A 26,659-nucleotide genomic window follows, 5' to 3' on the forward strand; every position below is an offset into this window, starting at 1 on the left:
CCACTTGTCCATTGGACTGAGGGTGATAGGCGGAAGAGAAGTCCAAGTTAACCTTTAATAGACTGCAGAGAGCTCTCCAAAAACGTGAAGTAAATTGTACTCCACGGTCTGAGACAATATGATGTGGAAAACCATGAAGACGGAAGACTTGGTGTAAAAAGATCTTTGCCAACTCAGGAGCGGAAGGCAGACCAGGCAAAGCGATGAAGTGAGCCATTTTAGAGAACCGATGTACAACAACCAAGATGACAGAGCAATTCAAGGAAGAAGGTAGATCAGTGATGAAGTCCATCGCGATATGACTCCATGGAACGGAAGGCACAGGCAGAGGATGCAGGAGACCGGAGGGAAGCTGCCTAGGGACTTTATTTTTAGCACAAGAAGGACAAGAAGCGATGAATTTGGTGACGTCTTGTCTTAGAGATGACCACCAGTAGTGCCGAGAGATAAGAGAAAGTGTCTTCTTGACTCCTACATGTCCTGCAATTTTGGAGGATTGACCCCAACGTAAAACTCTCTCCTTGTCTTGATTAGCCACAAGAGTCTTGCCAGGAGGAGTAGAAATCACTCTTAGAGGAGCAAGAGTGACGATCTTCGCAGGATCAATGATGTGAGCCGGAGAATCCTCAATGTCCTGAGGCTGAAAGGATCTCGAAAGAGCATCTGCTTTGACATTCTTATTACCAGGTCAGAAATGAAGTTCAAACTCAAATCGTCCGAAGAATAAAGACCATCTGGCTTGTCGTGGATTTAGTCTTTGGGCAGACTGAATATAGGCCAGATTCTTGTGGTCAGTGTAAATGATGAATGGATGAAGAGACCCTTCAAGAAGATAACGCCATTCTTCCAAGGCTAGCTTGATAGCCAATAGCTCCTTATCCCCTATAGAGTAGTTACGCTCAGGAGCGGAAAAAGTTTTAGAAAAGAAACCACAGGTTACCAAACGTCCGGACGAAGATCTTTGCAAAAGTACTGCTCCAGCTCCAATAGAGGATGCGTCGACCTCAAGGACAAACGGTCTATTAGCATCAGGACGATGAAGCACAGGGGCCATAGCGAAACTTTGTTTAAGGGACAGAAAAGACTCTTCAGCCTCAGGGGTCCAAAGGCTGGAGTTGACTCCCTTGCGAACTAAGGCAGAGATAGGCTTGGTCATGGAAGAAAAATGAGGAATAAATTGTCTATAGTAGTTGGCAAAGCCAAGAAAACGTTGGATTGCTTTTGTTCCAAGAGGACGAGGCCAATTCAGGACAGCAGAAACCTTCTCTGGATCCATCTCTAAGCCAGATCTTGAGACAATATACCCAAGGAAGGGAAGAGAGGATTGTTCAAACACGCACTTCTCAATCTTAGTGAACAGATGATTCTCTCTTAGCCTTTGCAGGACTCGGCGGACATATCGCCTGTGAGTGGAGAGATCCGGAGAGAAGATGAGGATGTCGTCAAGGTAAACCACGACTGAGGAGTAGAGAAGATCCCGAAATACATAGTTCACAAATTCCTGGAAAACCGCGGGGGCGTTGCAGAGACCAAATGGCATAACCAAGTATTCGTAGTGACCGTCACGAGTATTGAAGGCAGTCTTCCACTCATCGCCTGCACGAATACGAACCAGATTGTATGCGCCACGTAGATCTAATTTGGTAAAGATTTGCGCACCCCGAAGACGGTCGAAGAGTTCCGGAATGAGTGGCAAAGGATATTTGTTCTTCACCGTGATGTTGTTTAGGCCTCGATAATCAATGCAGGGAAGGAAGGAACCGTCTTTCTTCTTCACGAAAAAAAACCCTGCTCCGGCCGGAGAAGAAGACTTGCGGATGAAACCTTTAGCAAGATTTTCTTGAATGTACTCAGACATAGCTTGAGTCTCAGCAGGAGAGAGAGGATAGATTCTGCCCCTGGGCGGGTTAGTTCCAGGCACGAGATCTATGGGACAATCATAGAGACGGTGAGGCGGAAGCTCGTCAGCCTCCTTCTTGTTGACGACATCAGAAAAAGCGCTGTAGACAGAGGGTAAGGCGGGAAAGGAAGAGGAAGGAGAAGAATTAGAGGAAGATCCCACAGGACGCACCGGCAGCAGACAACGTTCCCGACAAAGCTCACCCCAGCGCAAGATATTACCATTGCGCCAATCTAAAATGGGCTCGTGGTTCCGTAACCAAGGAAGACCTAAGAGCATAGGATAAGACAGACCCGCTAAAACATAAAATGCAATTCTCTCCTTGTGCAGAGCCCCAACCTGAAGTTCCACCTCAAGAGTCACTTGAGTAATGGTCTCCTGTAAAGGTTTACCATCCACAGATGCAAGAATCACAGGAGCCTCTAAGGTTTTGACTGGAACGGAGAATTTCAAAACCTCTTCCAACCTGATAAAATTCCCTGCAGCGCCCGAATCCACATACGCATCCAGAGAAATGCCCTTGCCCGCAATATGCAAAAGAACGGACAAGGTAAGGGGTTGAGAGGAATCACACACACCTAGGGAGGCCTCTCTTACCTGACCTAGGTGGATGAGTTTTCCGGACGTTCAGGGCAAGAGCGCAATAAATGAGCAGCACTTCCGCAGTAAAAACATAACCCCTGAGTGCGCCTCTCTTTACGACGTTGTTCGGACATTTTAAGACGGTCCACTTGCATAGGTTCCGGTGCGGACACCTGAGAGGAGGTTCTAGGCAGTGGACTGAGTGGCTTACGGGTGGCAGAAGAAGGACGAAGAGACCTCCGCTCGTGAGCGCGTTCTTGGAACCGAAGGTCAATACGGGTAGCTAAGGAAATTAATTCCTCCAAAACCGTAGGGGTGTCCCGACCAGCTAGCTCATCCTTTATGCGCCCAGAGAGACCCCGCCAGAAAGCACCCACCAACGCTTCATTGTTCCAGCCCAAGTCAGAGGAGAGGGTGCGGAACTGAATAGCATACTGGCATACGGATAACGATCCCTGATGGAGAGAGAATAGAGCTTCAGTTGTAGAGGCCAGTCGTCCAGGTTCGTCAAAGACAAGACGGAAAGTCTCCAAAAATTCGGACAACCGGGAGACTAGGGGATCGTCTCGCTCCCAGAGTGGATTAACCCATGCCAAGGCGTCACCCTCTAGATGGGAAATCAAAAACGCAACTTTGGACCGATCCGTTGGGTGATGCTGGGGCAGAAGCTCAAAGTGAAGGCGGCATTGGTTTAGAAATCCTCGGCAGGACTTAGGATCCCCATTGTACCGAGGCGGTTTAGCCAAGCGGGGTGGAGGGTGGGAAGCAGGAGCAGACGTAGAAGCCATATAACATAGAAGACATATAACTAAGTATATGGGCCTGGGTGTCACGCTGCTGAGCTAACTCTTGCTGTAAGCCAATGGTAGAGCGGCGTTGCCAGGATCGGAGGACTGGAGCGTGGACAAACGAGAATCCATAGCCTTCATAAAGGACATCATACGGGACTGATTCTCCCGCAAAAAGAGTAGCTCTTTTTGCGTAGCAGAGGCCCCAGCGGGGTCCATGGCCTTTGCTTACTGTAAGTACTCGGACAGAAATCCGAGAGTGGACCCTCTGGGTCGTGACTCTAGAGCCCCCGGGGTCGAGCGGACCAGATGGAATCACCCCCTATACAGGGAGTGTTAGGAGCAGGACCTCGGGGGAATGGAGACACAACAGCTAGAGCCAAAGGGGCGACCCAAGATAAAGAAGGAAACCACAGGCTATAAGGACGGCAGGGAATAATAGGAAAACAAGACTTAACTGAACAAATGACTGGAACACGGAACAGCAGGACTCAGCAGGAACACGGACAGGCAGGACACAGCAGGAACACGGACCGGCAGGATACAACAGGAACACGGACTGGCGGGATACAGCAGGAACACGGACAGGCAGGACACAGCAGGAACACGGACTGGCCGAATACAGCAGGAACACGGACTGGCAGGATACAGCAGGAACACGGACTGGCAGGATACAGCAGGAACACGGACTGGCAGGATACAGCAGGAACACGGACTGGCAGGATACAGCAGGAACACGGACTGGCAGGACACAGCAGGAACACGGACTGGCAGGATACAGCAGGAACACGGACTGGCAGGACACTGAGACAAAGCAAGGACTGGGCTGAGAAAAGACACTGGTACAGGGGAGCCTAGGGCATAGGGACACTGACGGCAGACAGTGCACCTACAAAGCAAAGGCGTCTTACCTAGGAAGACGCCGGGAAGAAATACCCGATGGGCGCCGCCATGTTGGGGCGGAGCCACCGGGTCGAGACCTCCCAGAAGGCCCTGCGACGGGGGAGACGCGACCGCGCATGCGCGAAGAGACCGGACGCCGGGAGCCGGCGAAGGAGGAGGCAGAGCGGCGCGGGACAGGATCGTGAGCGCGCCGAGGGATGGGAGAAGCCGGGTAAGTATGTGCGGGCGTGACAGCTAATATTCTGGTGCAGGCAGGAGGACACATTTCCTAATCTAATATTAGCCAAATATTGGTTATTGTTAGTCAAACATTACATTAATAATTAATATGTGGAATAAAGCCCTGTAACAGAAACCCATCAACATCTTATTATTGTTGTGTCAATGACTTCACAAAGGCATCCTACTACCACATAAAACCTCTTAACATTTTGGACTTAATGGGGAAGGAACCAAAGTACCTCCAGTCCTTTAAGATTTTCTTATAAAAACTATTTATTGTTTGAGTTTCCCTCAGTAGTAGAAAATATGAAATGTGGATTACTTGAACATCTATGCAAACAACATATTGTTAGGACTGGCGGAACGCACCAAGAAAGATGCGTTCGCAGTCCGGGGTCCACCGTGCAGGAGAAACCCTGCTGCTAGTAAATAGCAGACTATATGGCGGTACACTATAGTATATACACGTGGGTTCAACCTCACCCAGCGTGAAGGGAGCAATCCTGCTGCGTCACAGGATCGCGGCACCGCACCTAAAGCGCGAGCGAGCAGTCAGCGTACTTAACCCCAACTGGGATTGAAGTCCGATTAGACCCTCGCTGGCACTACACCACAACTGGGTGTGTAAGGAAACTAAGAATAAATATATAACTGCACAGGAGTGCGAGCAATGCCGCACTGACGGACGCCACCAACCACACTGGCTTGGGTATGGAAAGCGCAAGGCAAGCGCACGGCGCCGTACAGGCGGACACAGCAAGAGGACGCTGCAATGTGTGTTTCGTGCTGTTGGACAAGTCGGGCGCTAGATAGCAAACATACACCTTCCGCGAACAGACATTCAATAGGGAGGGTATTTTAAAGAGCGACTTTCACTCACAACACACACACATATTTACAAGACAATACTAGCGCATGGCCGTGCGGTCATGCGCAGTTTATATAGTTGCAGCACAGGAAGTGGCCACAGGACTTTTGCCCTTCCAAGACCTGTCAAGAGGACCAATGGAATGTGCCGCAGAGCCTGAGCACATGACCCTCGATCTCCAACGGGAGATCTTACCCTGGGCATGCTCAGTATGCGCAGACAAGGACTTAGTCCCAGAGAAGTCCGCTTGCTGCTGACCAGTACTGGCTTTAATGGCAGAGACTGGAGAAACAGCAGTAACTCTCAGAACAGAGTGAGAATGAGCAAGACGCTGGGACCGACGTCTTTGCTGAGCAGACTCCACTGCGGCTGGACAAGAATGGGAGACCGCAGCGGAGATGGCTCGAGATTCCCCCTGTGCAGAAGCGGGAACTCGACCCCTAACATTACCCCCCCTCCTAGGGCCCCCCCCTCCTTGGGCCTCGCTACGTTCGAAGGCAGCAATGAGCTGCGGAGCCCGGATGTGCTCAGCAGGCTCCCAGGATCTATCCTCAGGACCGTAACCCCTCCAGTCCACCAAATAAAATTTTTTGCCACGAACCACCTTGAACCCCAAGATAGCGTTCACCTCGTAATCGTCCGTAGACGAACCCGACGTCCCAGTAGAAGACTCAGAAAACCGGGACATGTAGACGGGCTTAAGGAGGGACACATGAAAGGTGTCGGTGATACCAAGGCGTGGAGGAAGGGCCAGGCGGTAAACCACAGGATTAACCTGTTCGAGGACCTTAAAAGGACCTAAGTAGCGAGGTGCAAACTTGGTAGACTCAACTCGCAGCCTGATGTTACGGGCGGAGAGCCACACCAAATCGCCAGGAGCAAAGGTTGGAGCGGGGCGCCGATGTGCGTCGGCGGAGGACCTCATTCTCTCCTTGGAAGCCCGAATGGCATCCTGAGTGCGATCCCAAATGTCCCGTGCCTCCACAACCCAGTCTGCCACCCTGGAATCGGCGGAAGACACGGGCATGGGCACAGGTACCCGCGGATGCTGACCATAGTTAAGGAGGAATGGGGTCTGTCCAGTGGAGTCAGCTACAGCATTGTTAAGAGCAAACTCCGCCCACGGTAGCAAAGATGCCCAGTCATCTTGCTTAGCAGAGACAAAATGTCGCAGATATGTGACTAAGGTCTGGTTGGCTCTCTCCACCAACCCATTCGTCTCGGGATGATATGCCGAAGAGAGATTTAACTCAATAGTGAGAAGATGACAAAGCTCTCTCCAGAACCGAGACGCAAACTGGGGACCCCGATCACTGACAATTTTGTCTGGCATACCGTGAAGACGGAAGATGTGTTTAATAAACAACGCTGCCAAGGCCCGTGCAGAAGGTAGCCGAGGAAGCGGCACCAAATGCACCATTTTAGAAAAATGGTCGGTGATTACCCAAATAATGGTACAGCCACGAGACTTGGGCAGACCCACCACAAAGTCCATCCCGACCATCTCCCAGGGCCTGTCTGCCACCGGCAGAGGGTATAACAACCCAGCTGGCCGTTGACGGAGAGACTTATTCTTGGCACAAGAGACACATGCCCGAACGTAGTCTCCGACGTCACGAACCATATGTGGCCACCAGTACATTCTCGCCAGCAACTCTGATGTCCTCTTTGCCCCAAAGTGTCCACCCACTCTGGACGAATGAGCCCAGGAGAGAACCTCCGGTCGCAAATTGATGGGAACAAAAGTCTTGCCCGGAGGCACAGACTCAAGCGAAACCGGAGCTACGGTTCTCAGACTCTCCGAAGGGACAATGAGCCGAGGCTCGTCCTCCTCCTCCTCAGTTGACACAAGGGAGCGAGAGAGAGCGTCAGCACGAATGTTCTTCTCTCCGGCGAGATAATGTAGAGTAAAGTGGAACCGGGAGAAAAACAAGGACCATCTGGCCTGACGAGAATTCAGCCGCTGGGCTGTCTGCAAATAGACCAAATTCTTGTGGTCCGTGAAGACTTGGAATGGGAACCGAGCACCCTCCAAGAGGTGTCTCCACTCCGAAAAGGCCAACTTCATTGCCAGCAACTCCCTATCCCCGATGGAGTAATTTCTCTCCGCTGGTGTGAAGGTCTTTGAGAAGAAGAAGCATGGGTGCTTCCGACCTTGAGCATCCTTTTGATAGAGGACTGCTCCAGCACCAACGGATGAGGCATCCACCTCCATAAGGAATGGCTTATCTACATCGGGACGATGTAAGATGGGAGCGCTAGCAAAATGGGACTTTATAGAAGCGAAGGCCTTGGAGACCCCTTCGGACCACAATTTGGGATTTGCTCCCTTCTTGGTGAGGGATACCAAGGGAGCTACCAAAGTTGAGAAGTGGGGGATGAACTGGCGATAGTAATTTATGAACCCCATAAAGCGCTGCACCGCTTTAAGAGAATGGGGTTCCTGCCAGTCCATCACTGCCTGTAGTTTGGCAGGATCCATAGCCAATCCCTGGGCCGAGATGATATAGCCCAGGAAAGGTAAGGACTCCTGCTCAAACACACACTTCTCCAACTTTGCATATAAGGAATTCGCCCGTAGGAGTTCGAAGACTCTGCCAACATCTCTCCGGTGGGAGTCAATATCTGGAGAGAAGATGAGAATATCATCCAGATAGACTACGACCGAGGTGGAAAGCATATCCCGGAAGATATCGTTGACAAAGTCCTGAAAAACGGCTGGGGCATTACAGAGCCCGAAGGGCATCACCAGGTACTCATAGTGCCCATCCCTGGTATTGAAAGCCGTTTTCCATTCGTCCCCCTCACGGATACGAATCAGATTATAGGCACCCCGCAGATCTAATTTGGTGAATATCTTAGCTCCCCTTAGCCTGTCAAAGAGCTCCGATATCAGGGGCAACGGGTATTTATTTTTAATGGTGATAGCATTGAGACCCCTGTAATCGATGCAAGGACGTAACTCCCCGTTCTTCTTCTGTACGAAGAAGAATCCCGCCCCTGCCGGAGACACCGACTTCCTTATAAACCCTCTTGCCAAATTCTCCTGAATGTATTGAGACATAGCCTCCGTCTCTGGGAGGGAGAGGGGATATACTCTTCCCCGAGGAGGTTCAGCTCCAGGCAAGAGGTCTATAGGACAGTCGTAGGGGCGATGAGGCGGTAGGGTCTCAGCAGCCTTCTTAGAGAATACATCTGCATAGCACCAATAGCACCTAGGAAGAGATGAAAGGTCTGCGGGTACCTCAGTAGTAGAAACCTGTAGACACTCACTCACACACCTGCCCATACAAGACTTACTCCAACCCAATATTCTCCCTGAGGACCACTCAATATGTGGAGAGTGGAAACGGAGCCAGGGTATTCCCAGCAAAATCTCATCCATTCCCTCGGGAAGAACAAGAAGGGAAATAATCTCCTGGTGGGAAGGGGACATGGACAGCGTGAACGGAACTGTCTGGTGTGTGATCTGCAGTGGAAGTGTCGCCCCATTCACAACTCTAACTGTAACTGGTTTGGCGAGCGTGACTAGTGGTATAGCATGGCGTAGAGCAAAAGCAGAGGACATGAAGTTTCCCTCTGCTCCTGAATCCACACAAAGCTCGACTGTTAGAGTGGAGGAGCCTAACAGGATTGTCCCTTTAAAGGACAGTTTGGAGGAAAATGCTGCTGTGTCTAGTGAACCTCCCCCAATGGTTACTAGACGCGATCGTCTTCCCGACCGCCGCGGACATTTATTGGCGTAATGTCCAAGTTGATGACAGATGTCTGACGCCAAGACAGGAGATTCAAGAGGTCTGGCGAAGGTAGGAGCCAGCCGAAACCTCTGCCTACACTGGGTCCGCTCCAACCTCCGCTCGTGAAAACGGAGGTCGATGCGGGTAGATACTGAGATAAGTTCCTCCAGTGTGGCGGGTATCTCCCTGGTGGCCAAGGCGTCCTTCACATGGTCTGCCAGTCCCCTCCAGAACACCGGAATAAGAACTTTGTCTGGCCACTCTAACTCAGAAGCTAGAGTCCGGAACTGGATGGCAAACTGGCTGACCACGGACGTGCCCTGAATAATTGTCAACAACTGGAGCGCGGTATCGTGGGTAACACGAGGTCCTAAAAAGACCTGCTTCAGAGTGTCCAAGAAGAGAGGAGCACTCTGTACCACACGATCATCTCGCTCCCAAAGTGGCGTTGCCCACTCCAACGCCCTGCCCGACAAGAGAGATAGAATAAATCCCACTCTCGCCCGTTCCGTAGGGAAGCGTGACGCCAGGAGCTCAAGATGTATGGAGCACTGGCTCACGAATCCGCGACATTGTTTACTGTCGCCAGCAAACTTGTCAGGAAGCGGGAGACGGGATAAAGTCGGAGCAGGGGTGGCAGCGGACAAACTGGCTGCGGCTACACTAGCAGCCTGAACAGCTACAGCAGTGACATCCACAGCTGAGGTTGTACGCTCAAGAGCTGCCAACCTTCCCTCCAGCTGCTGGATGTACCTCTGTAAACGCTGGTCGTCCGCCATTTACTAGCCAGACCCTGGCGCTAGTATTCTGTTAGGACTGGCGGAACGCACCAAGAAAGATGCGTTCGCAGTCCGGGGTCCACCGTGCAGGAGAAACCCTGCTGCTAGTAAATAGCAGACTATATGGCGGTACACTATAGTATATACACGTGGGTTCAACCTCACCCAGCGTGAAGGGAGCAATCCTGCTGCGTCACAGGATCGCGGCACCGCACCTAAAGCGCGAGCGAGCAGTCAGCGTACTTAACCCCAACTGGGATTGAAGTCCGATTAGACCCTCGCTGGCACTACACCACAACTGGGTGTGTAAGGAAACTAAGAATAAATATATAACTGCACAGGAGTGCGAGCAATGCCGCACTGACGGACGCCACCAACCACACTGGCTTGGGTATGGAAAGCGCAAGGCAAGCGCACGGCGCCGTACAGGCGGACACAGCAAGAGGACGCTGCAATGTGTGTTTCGTGCTGTTGGACAAGTCGGGCGCTAGATAGCAAACATACACCTTCCGCGAACAGACATTCAATAGGGAGGGTATTTTAAAGAGCGACTTTCACTCACAACACACACACATATTTACAAGACAATACTAGCGCATGGCCGTGCGGTCATGCGCAGTTTATATAGTTGCAGCACAGGAAGTGGCCACAGGACTTTTGCCCTTCCAAGACCTGTCAAGAGGACCAATGGAATGTGCCGCAGAGCCTGAGCACATGACCCTCGATCTCCAACGGGAGATCTTACCCTGGGCATGCTCAGTATGCGCAGACAAGGACTTAGTCCCAGAGAAGTCCGCTCGCTGCTGACCAGTACTGGCTTTAATGGCAGAGACTGGAGAAACAGCAGTAACTCTCAGAACAGAGTGAGAATGAGCAAGACGCTGGGACCGACGTCTTTGCTGAGCAGACTCCACTGCGGCTGGACAAGAATGGGAGACCGCAGCGGAGATGGCTCGAGATTCCCCCTGTGCAGAAGCGGGAACTCGACCCCTAACACATATGATATCAGATGATTGTATAAGATTTCATCATTTCGAAAATATACCTGAGCAGACGACTCCAGCATCTTCATTATGTCCACAGTTATGCACTGTAAATGGTTGGTGTAGACAGTCCCATACGTGTTGTTCATTGCCGGTGCATTGCACATCATCCAATACAATTACTCCTTGTCCTTGGCCAAATGCAGCACTGCCATTAAATGCAAGAGCTTGGCCACAATTTAACTGACGGCATACAACTTGTGCAGCATTAATATCCCAATAATCATCACACACAGTTCCCCATGCTCCATTATAGAGGATTTCTACACGACCGTTACATTGACCATTGCCATTTACCAGTCTTATAGACAAGTCTGAACCTGAACCTAAAAAAAAGGAGAATGGTCATTTCTAAAAACAATGTATTATAAATTATCTTAAAGGGAACCTGACAGGTCCCCTATAAAGCATTTGTATTATTGTTACTAAATACCCTGCCTATTCAGCCCTTTGTAGTGTTTAAAACCTAAATACATGTTAAAAAAATTCTTTTTTAATAGTGATGAGCGGACTTATCCGGAAAACTTTCAGCAATCTCAAATTTGGCACGAACATAGCTCATTTGGATTTGTGCACGGATTTAAGAGCATTTTCCCTTAAAGTCAGCAGAATTCGGGAACAGTTCAGTAAATGATTGTGTTTCCACTAATGCTTTTGTTAGGACTTTGGCTAGGATAGTGGTGCTGTATGTTTAGCGGGGGGTCTTTAATGAGGGGATTTAGTGTGGAGAGGTCAGAGGAACGGCGAACTGTTTTTCTTTTTTAATTTTTTCTCTTTATGTTAACTTAATGTGTGTAGATTCTGGCAGACGATCACACCACAAATACCTTCCACAATGTCCAGACACAAGGGCTTCTGTAATTGATTGCATAAATCACATGACCCTCTCCTTATAAAAAAGCGGATATGTTGTTTTGGTGGCATGATTTTGTCAGTGTAACAGTACAGAGAGGCTGCTACAGTGGCTGCTGTAAGTTTTCAGATAGTTAGAAATGCAGTTTAGTGTCAGTTTCTTCAGCTATATTGGATCCTGTGTAAAACCAACCTTCCTTCATCTAAAATGATTGTGCTAATAGTGTGGTGCAGGCAGGGCGCCACATTTCCTAATCACAATTAATTGGATTAATATTTTGGTGCAGGAAGGAGGCTACATTTCCTATTCAAAATCGTTTGCACTAACATTGTGGTGTAGGCAGGAGGCCAGATTTCCTAATGAAAATAGTTTGGGCTAATATTGTGGTGCAGGCAGAAAGCCACATTTCCCAATCATGATCTTTTGGGCTAATATTGTGGTGCCAGCAGGATGTTACATTTCCTAATCAAACTTGTTTGGGCTAAGATTTTGTGGTGCAGAAAGGAGGTCACATTTCTTTATCTAAATTATTTGTGCTAATACTGTCTTGCAGGCTTGTCATCACATTTCAGAATCTAAATCCTTTTAGCTAATAGTGTGGTCCAGACACCAGCCTACATTTTTTAATCTGAATCCTTTCTGACAACAGTTTATTCCAGACACACTAAATCTTCTGCTCTATTTTTGTGGTGTACGCAGGAGGCCACATTTCCCAATCTAGTTTGTGCGAATATTCTGGTGCAGGCAGAAGACCACATTTCCTAATCTATATCTTTTGTGCTAATAGGAGGCCACATTTTCTAATCTAAATAGTTTGTGCTAATATTCTGGTGCAGGCAGGAGGACACATTTCCTAATCTAATATTAGCCAAATATTGGTTATTGTTAGTCAAACATTACATTAATAATTAATATGTGGAATAAAGCCCTGTAACAGAAACCCATCAACATCTTATTATTGTTGTGTCAATGACTTCACAAAGGCATCCTACTACCACATAAAACCTCTTAACATTTTGGACTTAATGGGGAAGGAACCAAAGTACCTCCAGTCCTTTAAGATTTTCTTATAAAAACTATTTATTGTTTGAGTTTCCCTCAGTAGTAGAAAATATGAAATGTGGATTACTTGAACATCTATGCAAACAACATATGATATCAGATGATTGTATAAGATTTCATCATTTCGAAAATATACCTGAGCAGACGACTCCAGCATCTTCATTATGTCCACAGTTATGCACTGTAAATGGTTGGTGTAGACAGTCCCATACGTGTTGTTCATTGCCGGTGCATTGCACATCATCCAATACAATTACTCCTTGTCCTTGGCCAAATGCAGCACTGCCATTAAATGCAAGAGCTTGGCCACAATTTAACTGACGGCATACAACTTGTGCAGCATTAATATCCCAATAATCATCACACACAGTTCCCCATGCTCCATTATAGAGGATTTCTACACGACCGTTACATTGACCATTGCCATTTACCAGTCTTATAGACAAGTCTGAACCTGAACCTAAAAAAAAGGAGAATGGTCATTTCTAAAAACAATGTATTATAAATTATCTTAAAGGGAACATGACAGGTCCCCTATAAAGCATTTGTATTATTGTTACTAAATACCCTGCCTATTCAGCCCTTTGTAGTGTTTAAAACCTAAATACATGTTAAAAAATTCTTTACAAATAGTGATGAGCGGACTTATCCGGAAAACTTTCAGCAATCTCAAATTTGGCACGAACATAGCTCATTTGGATTTGTGCACGGATTTAAGAGCATTTTCCCTTAAAGTCAGCATAATTCAGGAACAGTTCAGTAAATGATTGTGTTTCCACTAATGCTTTTGTTAGGACTTTGGCTAGGATAGTTGTGCTGTATGTTGAGCGGGGGGGTCTTTAATGAGGGGATTTAGTGTGGAGAGGTCAGAGGAATGGCGGACTGTTTTTCTTTTTTAATTTTTTCTCTTTATGTTAACTTAATGTGTGTAGATTCTGGCAGACGATCACACCACAAATACCTTCCACAATGTCCAGACACAAGGGCTTCTGTAATTGGTTGCAAAACTCACATGACCCTCTCCTTATAAAAAAGCGGATATTTTGTTTTGGTGGCATGATTTTGTCAGTGTAACAGTACAGAGAGGCTGCTACAGTGGCTGGCTGCTGCAAGTTTTCAGATAGTTAGAAATGCAGTTTAGTGTCAGTTTCTTCAGCTAGTTTGGATCCTGTGTAAAATCACCTTCCTTCATCTAAAATGATTGTGCTAATAGTGTGGTGCAGGCAGGGCGCCACATTTCCTAATCACAATTAATTGGATTAATATTTTGGTGCAGGAAGGAGGCTACATTTCCTATTCAAAATCATTTGCACTAACATTGTGGTGTAGGCAGGAGGCCAGATTTCCTAATGAAAATAGTTTGGGCTAATATTGTGGTGCAGGCAGAAAGCCACATTTCCCAATCATGATCTTTTGGGCTAATATTGTGGTGCCAGCAGGATGTCACATTTCCCTAATAAAACTTGTTTGGGCTAAGATTTTGTGGTGCAGAAAGGAGGTCACATTTCATTATCTAAATTATTTGTGCTAATACTGTCTTGCAGGCTTGTCATCACATTTCAGACTCTAAATCTTTTTAGCTAATAGTGTGGCCCAGACACCAGCCTACATTTTTTAATCTGAATCCTTTCTGACAACAGATTATTCCAGATACACTAAATCTTCTGCTCTATTATTGTGGTGTACGCAGGAGGCCACATTTCCTAATCTAAATAGTTTGTGCGAATATTCTGGTGCAGGCAGAAGACCACATTTCCTAATCTATATCGTTTGTGCTAATAGGAGGCCACATTTTCTAATCTAAATAGTTTGTGCTAATATTCTGGTGCAGGCAGGAGGACACATTTCCTTATCTAATATTAGCCAAATATTGGTTATTGTTAGTCAAACATTACATTAATAATTAACATGTGGAATAAAGCCCTGTAACAGAAACCCATCAACATCTTATTATTGTTGTGTCAATGACTTCACAAAGGCATCCTACTACCACATAAAACCTCTTAACATTTTGGACTTAATGGGGAAGGAACCAAATTACCTCCAGTCCTTCAAGATTTTCTTATAAAAACTATTTATTGCTTGAGTTTCCCTCAGTAGTAGAAAATATGAAATGTGGATTACTTGAACATCTATGCAAACAACATATGATATCAGATGATTGTATAAGATTTCATCATTTCGAAAATATACCTGAGCAGACGACTCCAGCATCTTCATTATGTCCACAGTTATGCACTGTAAATGGTTGGTGTAGACAGTCCCATACGTGTTGTTCATTGCCGGTGCATTGCACATCATCCAATACAATTACTCCTTGTCCTTGGCCAAATGCAGCACTGCCATTAAATGCAAGAGCTTGGCCACAATTTAACTGACGGCATACAACTTGTGCAGCATTAATATCCCAATAATCATCACACACAGTTCCCCATGCTCCATTATAGAGGATTTCTACACGACCGTTACATTGACCATTGCCATTTACCAGTCTTATAGACAAGTCTGAACCTGAACCTAAAAAAAAGGAGAATGGTCATTTCTAAAAACAATGTATTATAAATTATCTTAAAGGGAACCTGACAGGTCCCCTATAAAGCATTTGTATTATTGTTACTAAATACCCTGCCTATTCAGCCCTTTGTAGTGTTTAAAACCTAAATACATGTTAAAAAATTCTTTACAAATAGTGATGAGCGGACTTATCCGGAAAACTTTCAGCAATCTCAAATTTGGCACGAACATAGCTCATTTGGATTTGTGCACGGATTTAAGAGCATTTTCCCTTAAAGTCAGCATAATTCAGGAACAGTTCAGTAAATGATTGTGTTTCCACTAATGCTTTTGTTAGGACTTTGGCTAGGATAGTTGTGCTGTATGTTGAGCGGGGGGGTCTTTAATGAGGGGATTTAGTGTGGAGAGGTCAGAGGAATGGCGGACTGTTTTTCTTTTTTAATTTTTTCTCTTTATGTTAACTTAATGTGTGTAGATTCTGGCAGACGATCACACCACAAATACCTTCCACAATGTCCAGACACAAGGGCTTCTGTAATTGGTTGCAAAACTCACATGACCCTCTCCTTATAAAAAAGCGGATATTTTGTTTTGGTGGCATGATTTTGTCAGTGTAACAGTACAGAGAGGCTGCTACAGTGGCTGCTGCAAGTTTTCAGATAGTTAGAAATGCAGTTTAGTGTCAGTTTCTTCAGCTAGTTTGGATCCTGTGTAAAATCAACCTTCCTTCATCTAAAATGATTGTGCTAATAGTGTGGTGCAGGCAGGGCGCCACATTTCCTAATCACAATTAATTGGATTAATATTTTGGTGCAGGAAGGAGGCTACATTTCCTATTCAAAATCGTTTGCACTAACATTGTGGTGTAGGCAGGAGGCCAGATTTCCTAATGAAAATAGTTTGGGCTAATATTGTGGTGCAGGCAGAAAGCCACATTTCCCAATCATGATCTTTTGGGCTAATATTGTGGTGCCAGCAGGATGTCACATTTCCTAATAAAACTTGTTTGGGCTAAGATTTTGTGGTGCAGAAAGGAGGTCACATTTCATTATCTAAATTATTTGTGCTAATACTGTCTTGCAGGCTTGTCATCACATTTCAGAATCTAAATCCTTTTAGCTAATAGTGTGGTCCAGACACCAGCCTACATTTTTTAATCTGAATCCTTTCTGACAACAGTTTATTCCAGATACACTAAATCTTCTGCTCTATTATTGTGGTGTACGCAGGAGGCCACATTTCCTAATCTAAATATTTTGTGCGAATATTCTGGTGCAGGCAGAAGACCACATTTCCTAATCTATATCGTTTGTGCTAATAGGAGGCCACATTTTCTTATCTAAATCGTTTGTGCTAATATTCTGGTGCAGGCAGGAGGACACATTTCCTAATCTAATATTAGCCAAATATTGGTTATTGTTAGTCAAACGTTACATTAATAATTAATATGTGGAATAAAGCCCTGTAACAGAAACCCATCAACATCTTATTATTGTTGTGTCAATGACTTCACAAAGGCATACTACTAGCACATAAAACCTCTTAACATTTTGGACTTAATGGGGAAGGAACCAAAGTACCTCCAGTCCTTTAAGATTTTCTTATAAAAACTATTTATTGTTTGAGTTTCCCTCAGTAGTAGAAATATGAAATGTGGATTACTTGAACATCTATGCAAACAACATATGATATCAGATGATTGTATAAGATTTCATCATTTCGAAAATATACCTGAGCAGACGACTCCAGCATCTTCATTATGTCCACAGTTATGCACTGTAAATGGTTGGTGTAGACAGTCCCATACGTGTTGTTCATTGCCGGTGCATTGCACATCATCCAATACAATTACTCCTTGTCCTTGGCCAAATGCAGCACTGCCATTAAATGCAAGAGCTTGGCCACAATTTAACTGACGGCATACAACTTGTGCAGCATTAATATCCCAATAATCATCACACACAGTTCCCCATGCTCCATTATAGAGGATTTCTACACGACCGTTACATTGACCATTGCCATTTACCAGTCTTATAGACAAGTCTGAACCTGAACCTAAAAAAAAGGAGAATGGTCATTTCTAAAAACAATGTATTATAAATTATCTTAAAGGGAACCTGACAGGTCCCCTATAAAGCATTTGTATTATTGTTACTAAATACCCTGCCTATTCAGCCCTTTGTAGTGTTTAAAACCTAAATACATGTTAAAAAATTCTTTACAGATAGTGATGAGCGGACTTATCCGGAAAACTTTCAGCAATCTCAAATTTGGCACGAACATAGCTCATTTGGATTTGTGCACGGATTTAAGAGCATTTTCCCTTAAAGTCAGCATAATTCAGGAACAGTTCAGTAAATGATTGTGTTTCCACTAATGCTTTTGTTAGGACTTTGGCTAGGATAGTGGTGCTGTATGTTGAGCGGGGGGGTCTTTAATGAGGGGATTTAGTGTGGAGAGGTCAGAGGAATGGCAGACTGTTTTTCTTTTTTAATTTTTTCTCTTTATGTTAACTTAATGTGTGTAGATTGTGGCAGACGATCACACCACAAATACCTTCCACAATGTCCAGACACAAGGGCTTCTGTAATTGGTTGCAAAAATCACATGACCCTCTCCTTATAAAAAAGCGGATATGTTATTTTGGTGGCATGATTTTGTCAGTGTAACAGTACAGAGAGGCTGCTACAGTGGCTGCTGCAAGTTTTCAGATAGTTAGAAATGCAGTTTAGTGTCAGTTTCTTCAGCTATATTGGATCCTGTGTAAAATCAACCTTCCTTCATCTAAAATGATTGTGCTAATAGTGTGGTGCAGGCAGGGCGCCACATTTCCTAATCACAATTAATTGGATTAATATTTTGGTGCAGGAAGGAGGCTACATTTCCTATTCAAAATCGTTTGCACTAACATTGTGGTGTAGGCAGGAGGCTAGATTTCCTAATGAAAATAGTTTGGGCTAATATTGTGGTGCAGGCAGAAAGCCACATTTCCCAATCATGATCTTTTGGGCTAATATTGTGGTGCCAGCAGGATGTAACATTTCCTAATCAAACTTGTTTGGGCTAAGATTTTGTGGTGCAGAAAGGAGGTCACATTTCATTATCTAAATTATTTGTGCTAATAATGTCTTGCAGGCTTGTCATCACATTTCAGAATCTAAATCCTTTTAGCTAATAGTGTGGTCCAGACACCAACCTACATTTTTTAATCTGAATCCTTTCTGACAACAGTTTATTCCAGATACACTAAATCTTCTGCTCTATTATTGTGGTGTACGCAGGAGGCCACATTTCCTAATCTAAATATTTTGTGCGAATATTCTGGTGCAGGCAGAAGACCACATTTCCTAATCTATATCGTTTGTGCTAATAGGAGGCCACATTTTCTAATCTAAATAGTTTGTGCTAATATTCTGGTGCAGGCAGGAGGACACATTTCCTAATCTAATATTAGCCAAATATTGGTTATTGTTAGTCAAACGTTACATTAATAATTAATATGTGGAATAAAGCCCTGTAACAGAAACCCATCAACATCTTATTATTGTTGTGTCAATGACTTCACAAAGGCATACTACTAGCACATAAAACCTCTTAACATTTTGGACTTAATGGGGAAGGAACCAAAGTACCTCCAGTCCTTTAAGATTTTCTTATAAAAACTATTTATTGTTTGAGTTTCCCTTAGTAGTAGAAAATATGAAATGTGGATTACTTGAACATCTATGCAAACAACATATGATATCAGATGATTGTATAAGATTTCATCATTTCGAAAATATACCTGAGCAGACGACTCCAGCATCTTCATTATGTCCACAGTTATGCACTGTAAATGGTTGGTGTAGACAGTCCCATACGTGTTGTTCATTGCCGGTGCATTGCACATCATCCAATACAATTACTCCTTGTCCTTGGCCAAATGCAGCACTGCCATTAAATGCAAGAGCTTGGCCACAATTTAACTGACGGCATACAACTTGTGCAGCATTAATATCCCAATAATCATCACACACAGTTCCCCATGCTCCATTATAGAGGATTTCTACACGACCGTTACATTGAACATTGCCATTTACCAGTCTTATAGACAAGTCTGAACCTGAACCTAAAAAAAAGGAGAATGGTCATTTATAAAAACAATGTATTATAAATTATCTTAAAGGGAACCTGACAGGTCCCCTATAAAGCATTTGTATTATTGTTACTAAATACCCTGCCTATTCAGCCCTTTGTAGTGTTTAAAACCTAAATACATGTTAAAAAAATTATTATTTAATAGTGATGAGCGGACTTATCCGGAAAACTTTCAGCAATCTCAAATTTGGCACGAACATAGCTCATTTGGATTTGTGCACGGATTTAAGAGCATTTTCCCTTAAAGTCAGCAGAATTCGGGAACAGTTCAGTAAATGATTGTGTTTCCACTAATGCTTTTGTTAGGACTTTGGCTAGGATAGTGGTGCTGTATGTTGAGCGGGGGGGGGGGGGGCGTCTTTAATGAGGGGATTTAGTGTGGAGAGGTCAGAGGAACGGCGAACTGTTTTTCTTTTTTAATTTTTTCTCTTTATGTTAACTTAATGTGTGTAGATTCTGACAGACGATCACACCACAAATACCTTCCACAATGTCCAGACACAAGGGCTTCTGTAATTGGTTGCAAAAATCACATGACCCTCTCCTTATAAAAAAGCGGATATGTTGTTTTGGTGGCATGATTTTGTCAGTGAAACAGTACAGAGAGGCTGCTACAGTGGCTGCTGCAAGTTTTCAGATAGTTAGAAATGCAGTTTAGTGTCAGTTTCTTCAGCTATATTGGATCCTGTGTAAAATCAACCTTCCTTCATCTAAAATGATTGTGCTAATAGTGTGGTGCAGGCAGGGCGCCACATTTCCTAATCACAATTAATTGGATTAATATTTTGGTGCAGGAAGGAGGCTACATTTCCTATTCAAAATCGTTTGCACTAACATTGTGGTGTAGGCAGGAGGCCAGATTTCCTAATGAAAATAGTTTGGGCTAATATTGCGGTGCAGGCAGAATGCCACATTTCCCAATCATGATCTTTTGGGCTAATATTGTGGTGCCAGCAGGATGTCACATTTCCTAATCAAACTTGTTTGGCCTAAGATTTTGTGGTGCAGAAAGGAGGTCACATTTCTTTATCTAAATTATTTGTGCTAATACTGTCTTGCAGGCTTGTCATCACATTTCAGAATCTAAATCCTTTTAGCTAATAGTGTGGTCCAGACACCAGCCTACATTTTTTAATCTGAATCCTTTCTGACAACAGTTTATTCCAGACACACTAAATCTTCTGCTCTATTTTTGTGGTGTACGCAGGAGGCCACATTTCCCAATCTAAATAGTTTGTGCGAATATTCTGGTGCAGGCAGAAGACCACATTTCCTAATCTATATCTTTTGTGCTAATAGGAGGCCACATTTTCTAATCTAAATAGTTTGTGCTAATATTCTGGTGCAGGCAGGAGGACACATTTCCTAATCTAATATTAGCCAAATATTGGTTATTGTTAGTCAAACATTACATTAATAATTAATATGTGGAATAAAGCCCTGTAACAGAAACCCATCAACATCTTATTATTGTTGTGTCAATGACTTCACAAAGGCATCCTACTACCACATAAAACCTCTTAACATTTTGGACTTAATGGGGAAGGAACCAAAGTACCTCCAGTCCTTTAAGATTTTCTTATAAAAACTATTTATTGTTTGAGTTTCCCTCAGTAGTAGAAAATATGAAATGTGGATTACTTGAACATCTATGCAAACAACATATGATATCAGATGATTGTATAAGATTTCATCATTTCGAAAATATACCTGAGCAGACGACTCCAGCATCTTCATTATGTCCACAGTTATGCACTGTAAATGGTTGGTGTAGACAGTCCCATACGTGTTGTTCATTGCCGGTGCATTGCACATCATCCAATACAATTACTCCTTGTCCTTGGCCAAATGCAGCACTGCCATTAAATGCAAGAGCTTGGCCACAATTTAACTGACGGCATACAACTTGTGCAGCATTAATATCCCAATAATCATCACACACAGTTCCCCATGCTCCATTATAGAGGATTTCTACACGACCGTTACATTGACCATTGCCATTTACCAGTCTTATAGACAAGTCTGAACCTGAACCTAAAAAAAAGGAGAATGGTCATTTCTAAAAACAATGTATTATAAATTATCTTAAAGGGAACCTGACAGGTCCCCTATAAAGCATTTGTATTATTGTTACTAAATACCCTACCTATTCAGCCCTTTGTAGTGTTTAAAACCTAAATACATGTTAAAAAAATTCTTTTTTAATAGTGATGAGCGGACTTATCCGGGAAACTTTCAGCAATCTCAAATTTGGCACGAACATAGCTCATTTGGATTTGTACACGGATTTAAGAGCATTTTCCCTTAAAGTCAGCAGAATTCGGGAACAGTTCAGTAAATGATTGTGTTTCCACTAATGCTTTTGTTAGGACTTTGGCTAGGATAGTGGTGCTGTATGTTGAGCAGGGGGTCTTTAATGAGGGGATTTAGTGTGGAGAGGTCAGAGGAACGGCGAACTGTTTTTCTTTTTTAATTTTTTCTCTTTATGTTAACTTAATGTGTGTAGATTCTGGCAGACGATCACACCACAAATACCTTCCACAATGTCCAGACACAAGGGCTTCTGTAATTGGTTGCAAAAATCACATGACCCTCTCCTTATAAAAAAGCGGATATGTTGTTTTGGTGGCATGATTTTGTCAGTGTAACAGTACAGAGAGGCTGCTACAGTGGCTGCTGTAAGTTTTCAGATAGTTAGAAATGCAGTTTAGTGTCAGTTTCTTCAGCTATATTGGATCCTGTGTAAAATCAACCTTCCTTCATCTAAAATGATTGTGCTAATAGTGTGGTGCAGGCAGGGCGCCACATTTCCTAATCACAATTAATTGGATTAATATTTTGGTGCAGGAAGGAGGCTACATTTCCTATTCAAAATCGTTTGCACTAACATTGTGGTGTAGGCAGGAGGCCAGATTTCCTAATGAAAATAGTTTGGGCTAATATTGTGGTGCAGGCAGAAAGCCACATTTCCCAATCATGATCTTTTGGGCTAATATTGTGGTGCCAGCAGGATGTCACATTTCCTAATCAAACTTGTTTGGGCTAAGATTTTGTGGTGCAGAAAGGAGGTCACATTTCTTTATCTAAATTATTTGTGCTAATACTGTCTTGCAGGCTTGTCATCACATTTCAGAATCTAAATCCTTTTAGCTAATAGTGTGGTCCAGACACCAGCCTACATTTTTTAATCTGAATCCTTTCTGACAACAGTTTATTCCAGACACACTAAATCTTCTGCTCTATTTTTGTGGTGTACGCAGGAGGCCACATTTCCCAATCTAAATAGTTTGTGCGAATATTCTGGTGCAGGCAGAAGACCACATTTCCTAATCTATATCTTTTGTGCTAATAGGAGGCCACATTTTCTAATCTAAATAGTTTGTGCTAATGTAAGTACTCGGACAGAATTCCGAGAGTGGACCCTCTGGGTCGTGACTCTAGAGCCCCCGGGGTCGAGCGGACCAGATGGAATCACCCCCTATACAGGGAGTGTTAGGAGCAGGACCTCGGGGGAATGGAGACACAACAGCTAGAGTCAAAGGGGCGACCCAAGATAAAGAAGGAAACCACAGGCTATAAGGACGGCAGGGAATAATAGGAAAACAAGACTTAACTGAACAAATGACTGGAACACGGAACGGCAGGACTCAGCAGGAACACGGACAGGCAGGACACAGCAGGAACACGGACCGGCAGGATACAACAGGAACACGGACTGGCGGGATACAGCAGGAACACGGACAGGCAGGACACAGCAGGAACACGGACTGGCAGGACACAGCAGGAACACGGACTGGCAGAATACAGCAGGAACACGGACTGGCAGGATACAGCAGGAACACGGACTGGCAGGATACAGCAGGAACACGGACTGGCAGGATACAGCAGGAACACGGACTGGCAGGATACAGCAGGAACACGGACTGGCAGGACACAGCAGGAACACGGACTGGCAGGATACAGCAGGAACACGGACTGGCAGGACACTGAGACAAAGCAAGGACTGGGCTGAGAAAAGACACTGGTACAGGGGAGCCTAGGGCATAGGGACACTGACGGCAGACAGTGCACCTACAAAGCAAAGGCGTCTTACCTAGGAAGATGCCGGGAAGAAATACCCGATGGGCGCCGCCATGTTGGGGCGGAGCCACCGGGTCGAGACCTCCCAGAAGGCCCTGCGACGGGGGAGACGCGACCACGCATGCGCGAAGAGACCGGACGCCGGGAGCCGGCGAAGGAGGAGGCAGAGCGGCGCGGGACAGGATCGTGAGCGCGCCGAGGGATGGGAGAAGCCGGGTAAGTATGTGCGGGCGTGACAGCTAATATTCTGGTGCAGGCAGGAGGACACATTTCCTAATCTAATATTAGCCAAATATTGGTTATTGTTAGTCAAACATTACATTAATAATTAATATGTGGAATAAAGCCCTGTAACAGAAACCCATCAACATCTTATTGTTGTGTCAATGACTTCACAAAGGCATCCTACTACCACATAAAACCTCTTAACATTTTGGACTTAATGGGGAAGGAACCAAAGTACCTCCAGTCCTTTAAGATTTTCTTATAAAAACTATTTATTGTTTGAGTTTCCCTCAGTAGTAGAAAATATGAAATGTGGATTACTTGAACATCTATGCAAACAACATATGATATCAGATGATTGTATAAGATTTCATCATTTCGAAAATATACCTGAGCAGACGACTCCAGCATCTTCATTATGTCCACAGTTATGCACTGTAAATGGTTGGTGTAGACAGTCCCATATGTGTTGTTCATTGCCGGTGCATTGCACATCATCCAATACAATTACTCCTTGTCCTTGGCCAAATGCAGCACTGCCATTAAATGCAAGAGCTTGGCCACAATTTAACTGACGGCATACAACTTGTGCAGCATTAATATCCCAATAATCATCACACACAGTTCCCCATGCTCCATTATAGAGGATTTCTACACGACCGTTACATTGACCATTGCCATTTACCAGTCTTATAGACAAGTCTGAACCTGAACCTAAAAAAAAGGAGAATGGTCATTTCTAAAAACAATGTATTATAAATTATCTTAAAGGGAACCTGACAGGTCCCCTATAAAGCATTTGTATTATTGTTACTAAATACCCTGCCTATTCAGCCCTTTGTAGTGTTTAAAACCTAAATACATGTTAAAAAAATTATTTTTTAATAGTGATGAGCGGACTTATCCGGAAAACTTTCAGCAATCTCAAATTTGGCACGAACATAGCTCATTTGGATTTGTGCACGGATTTAAGAGCATTTTCCCTTAAAGTCAGCAGAATTCGGGAACAGTTCAGTAAATGATTGTGTTTCCACTAATGCTTTTGTTAGGACTTTGGCTAGGATAGTGGTGCTGTATGTTTAGCGGGGGGTCTTTAATGAGGGGATTTAGTGTGGAGAGGTCAGAGGAACGGCGAACTGTTTTTCTTTTTTAATTTTTTCTCTTTATGTTAACTTAATGTGTGTAGATTCTGGCAGACGATCACACCACAAATACCTTCCACAATGTCCAGACACAAGGGCTTCTGTAATTGATTGCATAAATCACATGACCCTCTCCTTATAAAAAAGCGGATATGTTGTTTTGGTGGCATGATTTTGTCAGTGTAACAGTACAGAGAGGCTGCTACAGTGGCTGCTGTAAGTTTTCAGATAGTTAGAAATGCAGTTTAGTGTCAGTTTCTTCAGCTATATTGGATCCTGTGTAAAACCAACCTTCCTTCATCTAAAATGATTGTGCTAATAGTGTGGTGCAGGCAGGGCGCCACATTTCCTAATCACAATTAATTGGATTAATATTTTGGTGCAGGAAGGAGGCTACATTTCCTATTCAAAATCGTTTGCACTAACATTGTGGTGTAGGCAGGAGGCCAGATTTCCTAATGAAAATAGTTTGGGCTAATATTGTGGTGCAGGCAGAAAGCCACATTTCCCAATCATGATCTTTTGGGCTAATATTGTGGTGCCAGCAGGATGTCACATTTCCTAATCAAACTTGTTTGGGCTAAGATTTTGTGGTGCAGAAAGGAGGTCACATTTCTTTATCTAAATTATTTGTGCTAATACTGTCTTGCAGGCTTGTCATCACATTTCAGAATCTAAATCCTTTTAGCTAATAGTGTGGTCCAGACACCAGCCTACATTTTTTAATCTGAATCCTTTCTGACAACAGTTTATTCCAGACACACTAAATCTTCTGCTCTATTTTTGTGGTGTACGCAGGAGGCCACATTTCCCAATCTAAATAGTTTGTGCGAATATTCTGGTGCAGGCAGAAGACCACATTTCCTAATCTATATCTTTTGTGCTAATAGGAGGCCACATTTTCTAATCTAAATAGTTTGTGCTAATATTCTGGTGCAGGCAGGAGGACACATTTCCTAATCTAATATTAGCCAAATATTGGTTATTGTTAGTCAAACATTACATTAATAATTAATATGTGGAATAAAGCCCTGTAACAGAAACCCATCAACATCTTATTATTGTTGTGTCAATGACTTCACAAAGGCATCCTACTACCACATAAAACCTCTTAACATTTTGGACTTAATGGGGAAGGAACCAAAGTACCTCCAGTCCTTTAAGATTTTCTTATAAAAACTATTTATTGTTTGAGTTTCCCTCAGTAGTAGAAAATATGAAATGTGGATTACTTGAACATCTATGCAAACATATGATATCAGATGTTTGTATAAGATTTCATCATTTCGAAAATATACCTGAGCAGACGACTCCAGCATCTTCATTATGTCCACAGTTATGCACTGTAAATGGTTGGTGTAGACAGTCCCATACGTGTTGTTCATTGCCGGTGCATTGCACATCATCCAATACAATTACTCCTTGTCCTTGGCCAAATGCAGCACTGCCATTAAATGCAAGAGCTTGGCCACAATTTAACTGACGGCATACAACTTGTGCAGCATTAATATCCCAATAATCATCACACACAGTTCCCCATGCTCCATTATAGAGGATTTCTACACGACCGTTACATTGACCATTGCCATTTACCAGTCTTATAGACAAGTCTGAACCTGAACCTAAAAAAAAGGAGAATGGTCATTTCTAAAAACAATGTATTATAAATTATCTTAAAGGGAACCTGACAGGTCCCCTATAAAGCATTTGTATTATTGTTACTAAATACCCTGCCTATTCAGCCCTTTGTAGTGTTTAAAACCTAAATACATGTTAAAAAATTCTTTACAAATAGTGATGAGCGGACTTATCCGGAAAACTTTC

The 26,659-nt window shown here is 44.0% G+C and overlaps 1 protein-coding gene across 1 annotated transcript in view; it reads right to left on the reverse strand.

Moving 5' to 3' along the window:
* Positions 1–26,449, reverse strand: part of LOC138666835 (uncharacterized) — a gene marked incomplete at its 5' end in the record, with an annotated part of 128,198 nt that extends 101,749 nt beyond the window's left edge. Inside the window, 7 exon segments of the mRNA XM_069755012.1 lie at positions 10,825–11,142; positions 12,874–13,185; positions 14,931–15,248; positions 16,983–17,300; positions 21,099–21,410; positions 24,084–24,401; positions 26,068–26,449. Coding sequence (XP_069611113.1) covers positions 10,825–11,142; positions 12,874–13,185; positions 14,931–15,248; positions 16,983–17,300; positions 21,099–21,410; positions 24,084–24,401; positions 26,068–26,449 — 2,278 coding nt within the window.
* Positions 26,450–26,659: the final 210 nt, after the last annotated feature.

This window comes from Ranitomeya imitator, chromosome 2 (assembly GCF_032444005.1).
Source record: "Ranitomeya imitator isolate aRanImi1 chromosome 2, aRanImi1.pri, whole genome shotgun sequence".
NCBI classification, from domain to species: domain Eukaryota; kingdom Metazoa; phylum Chordata; class Amphibia; order Anura; family Dendrobatidae; genus Ranitomeya; species Ranitomeya imitator.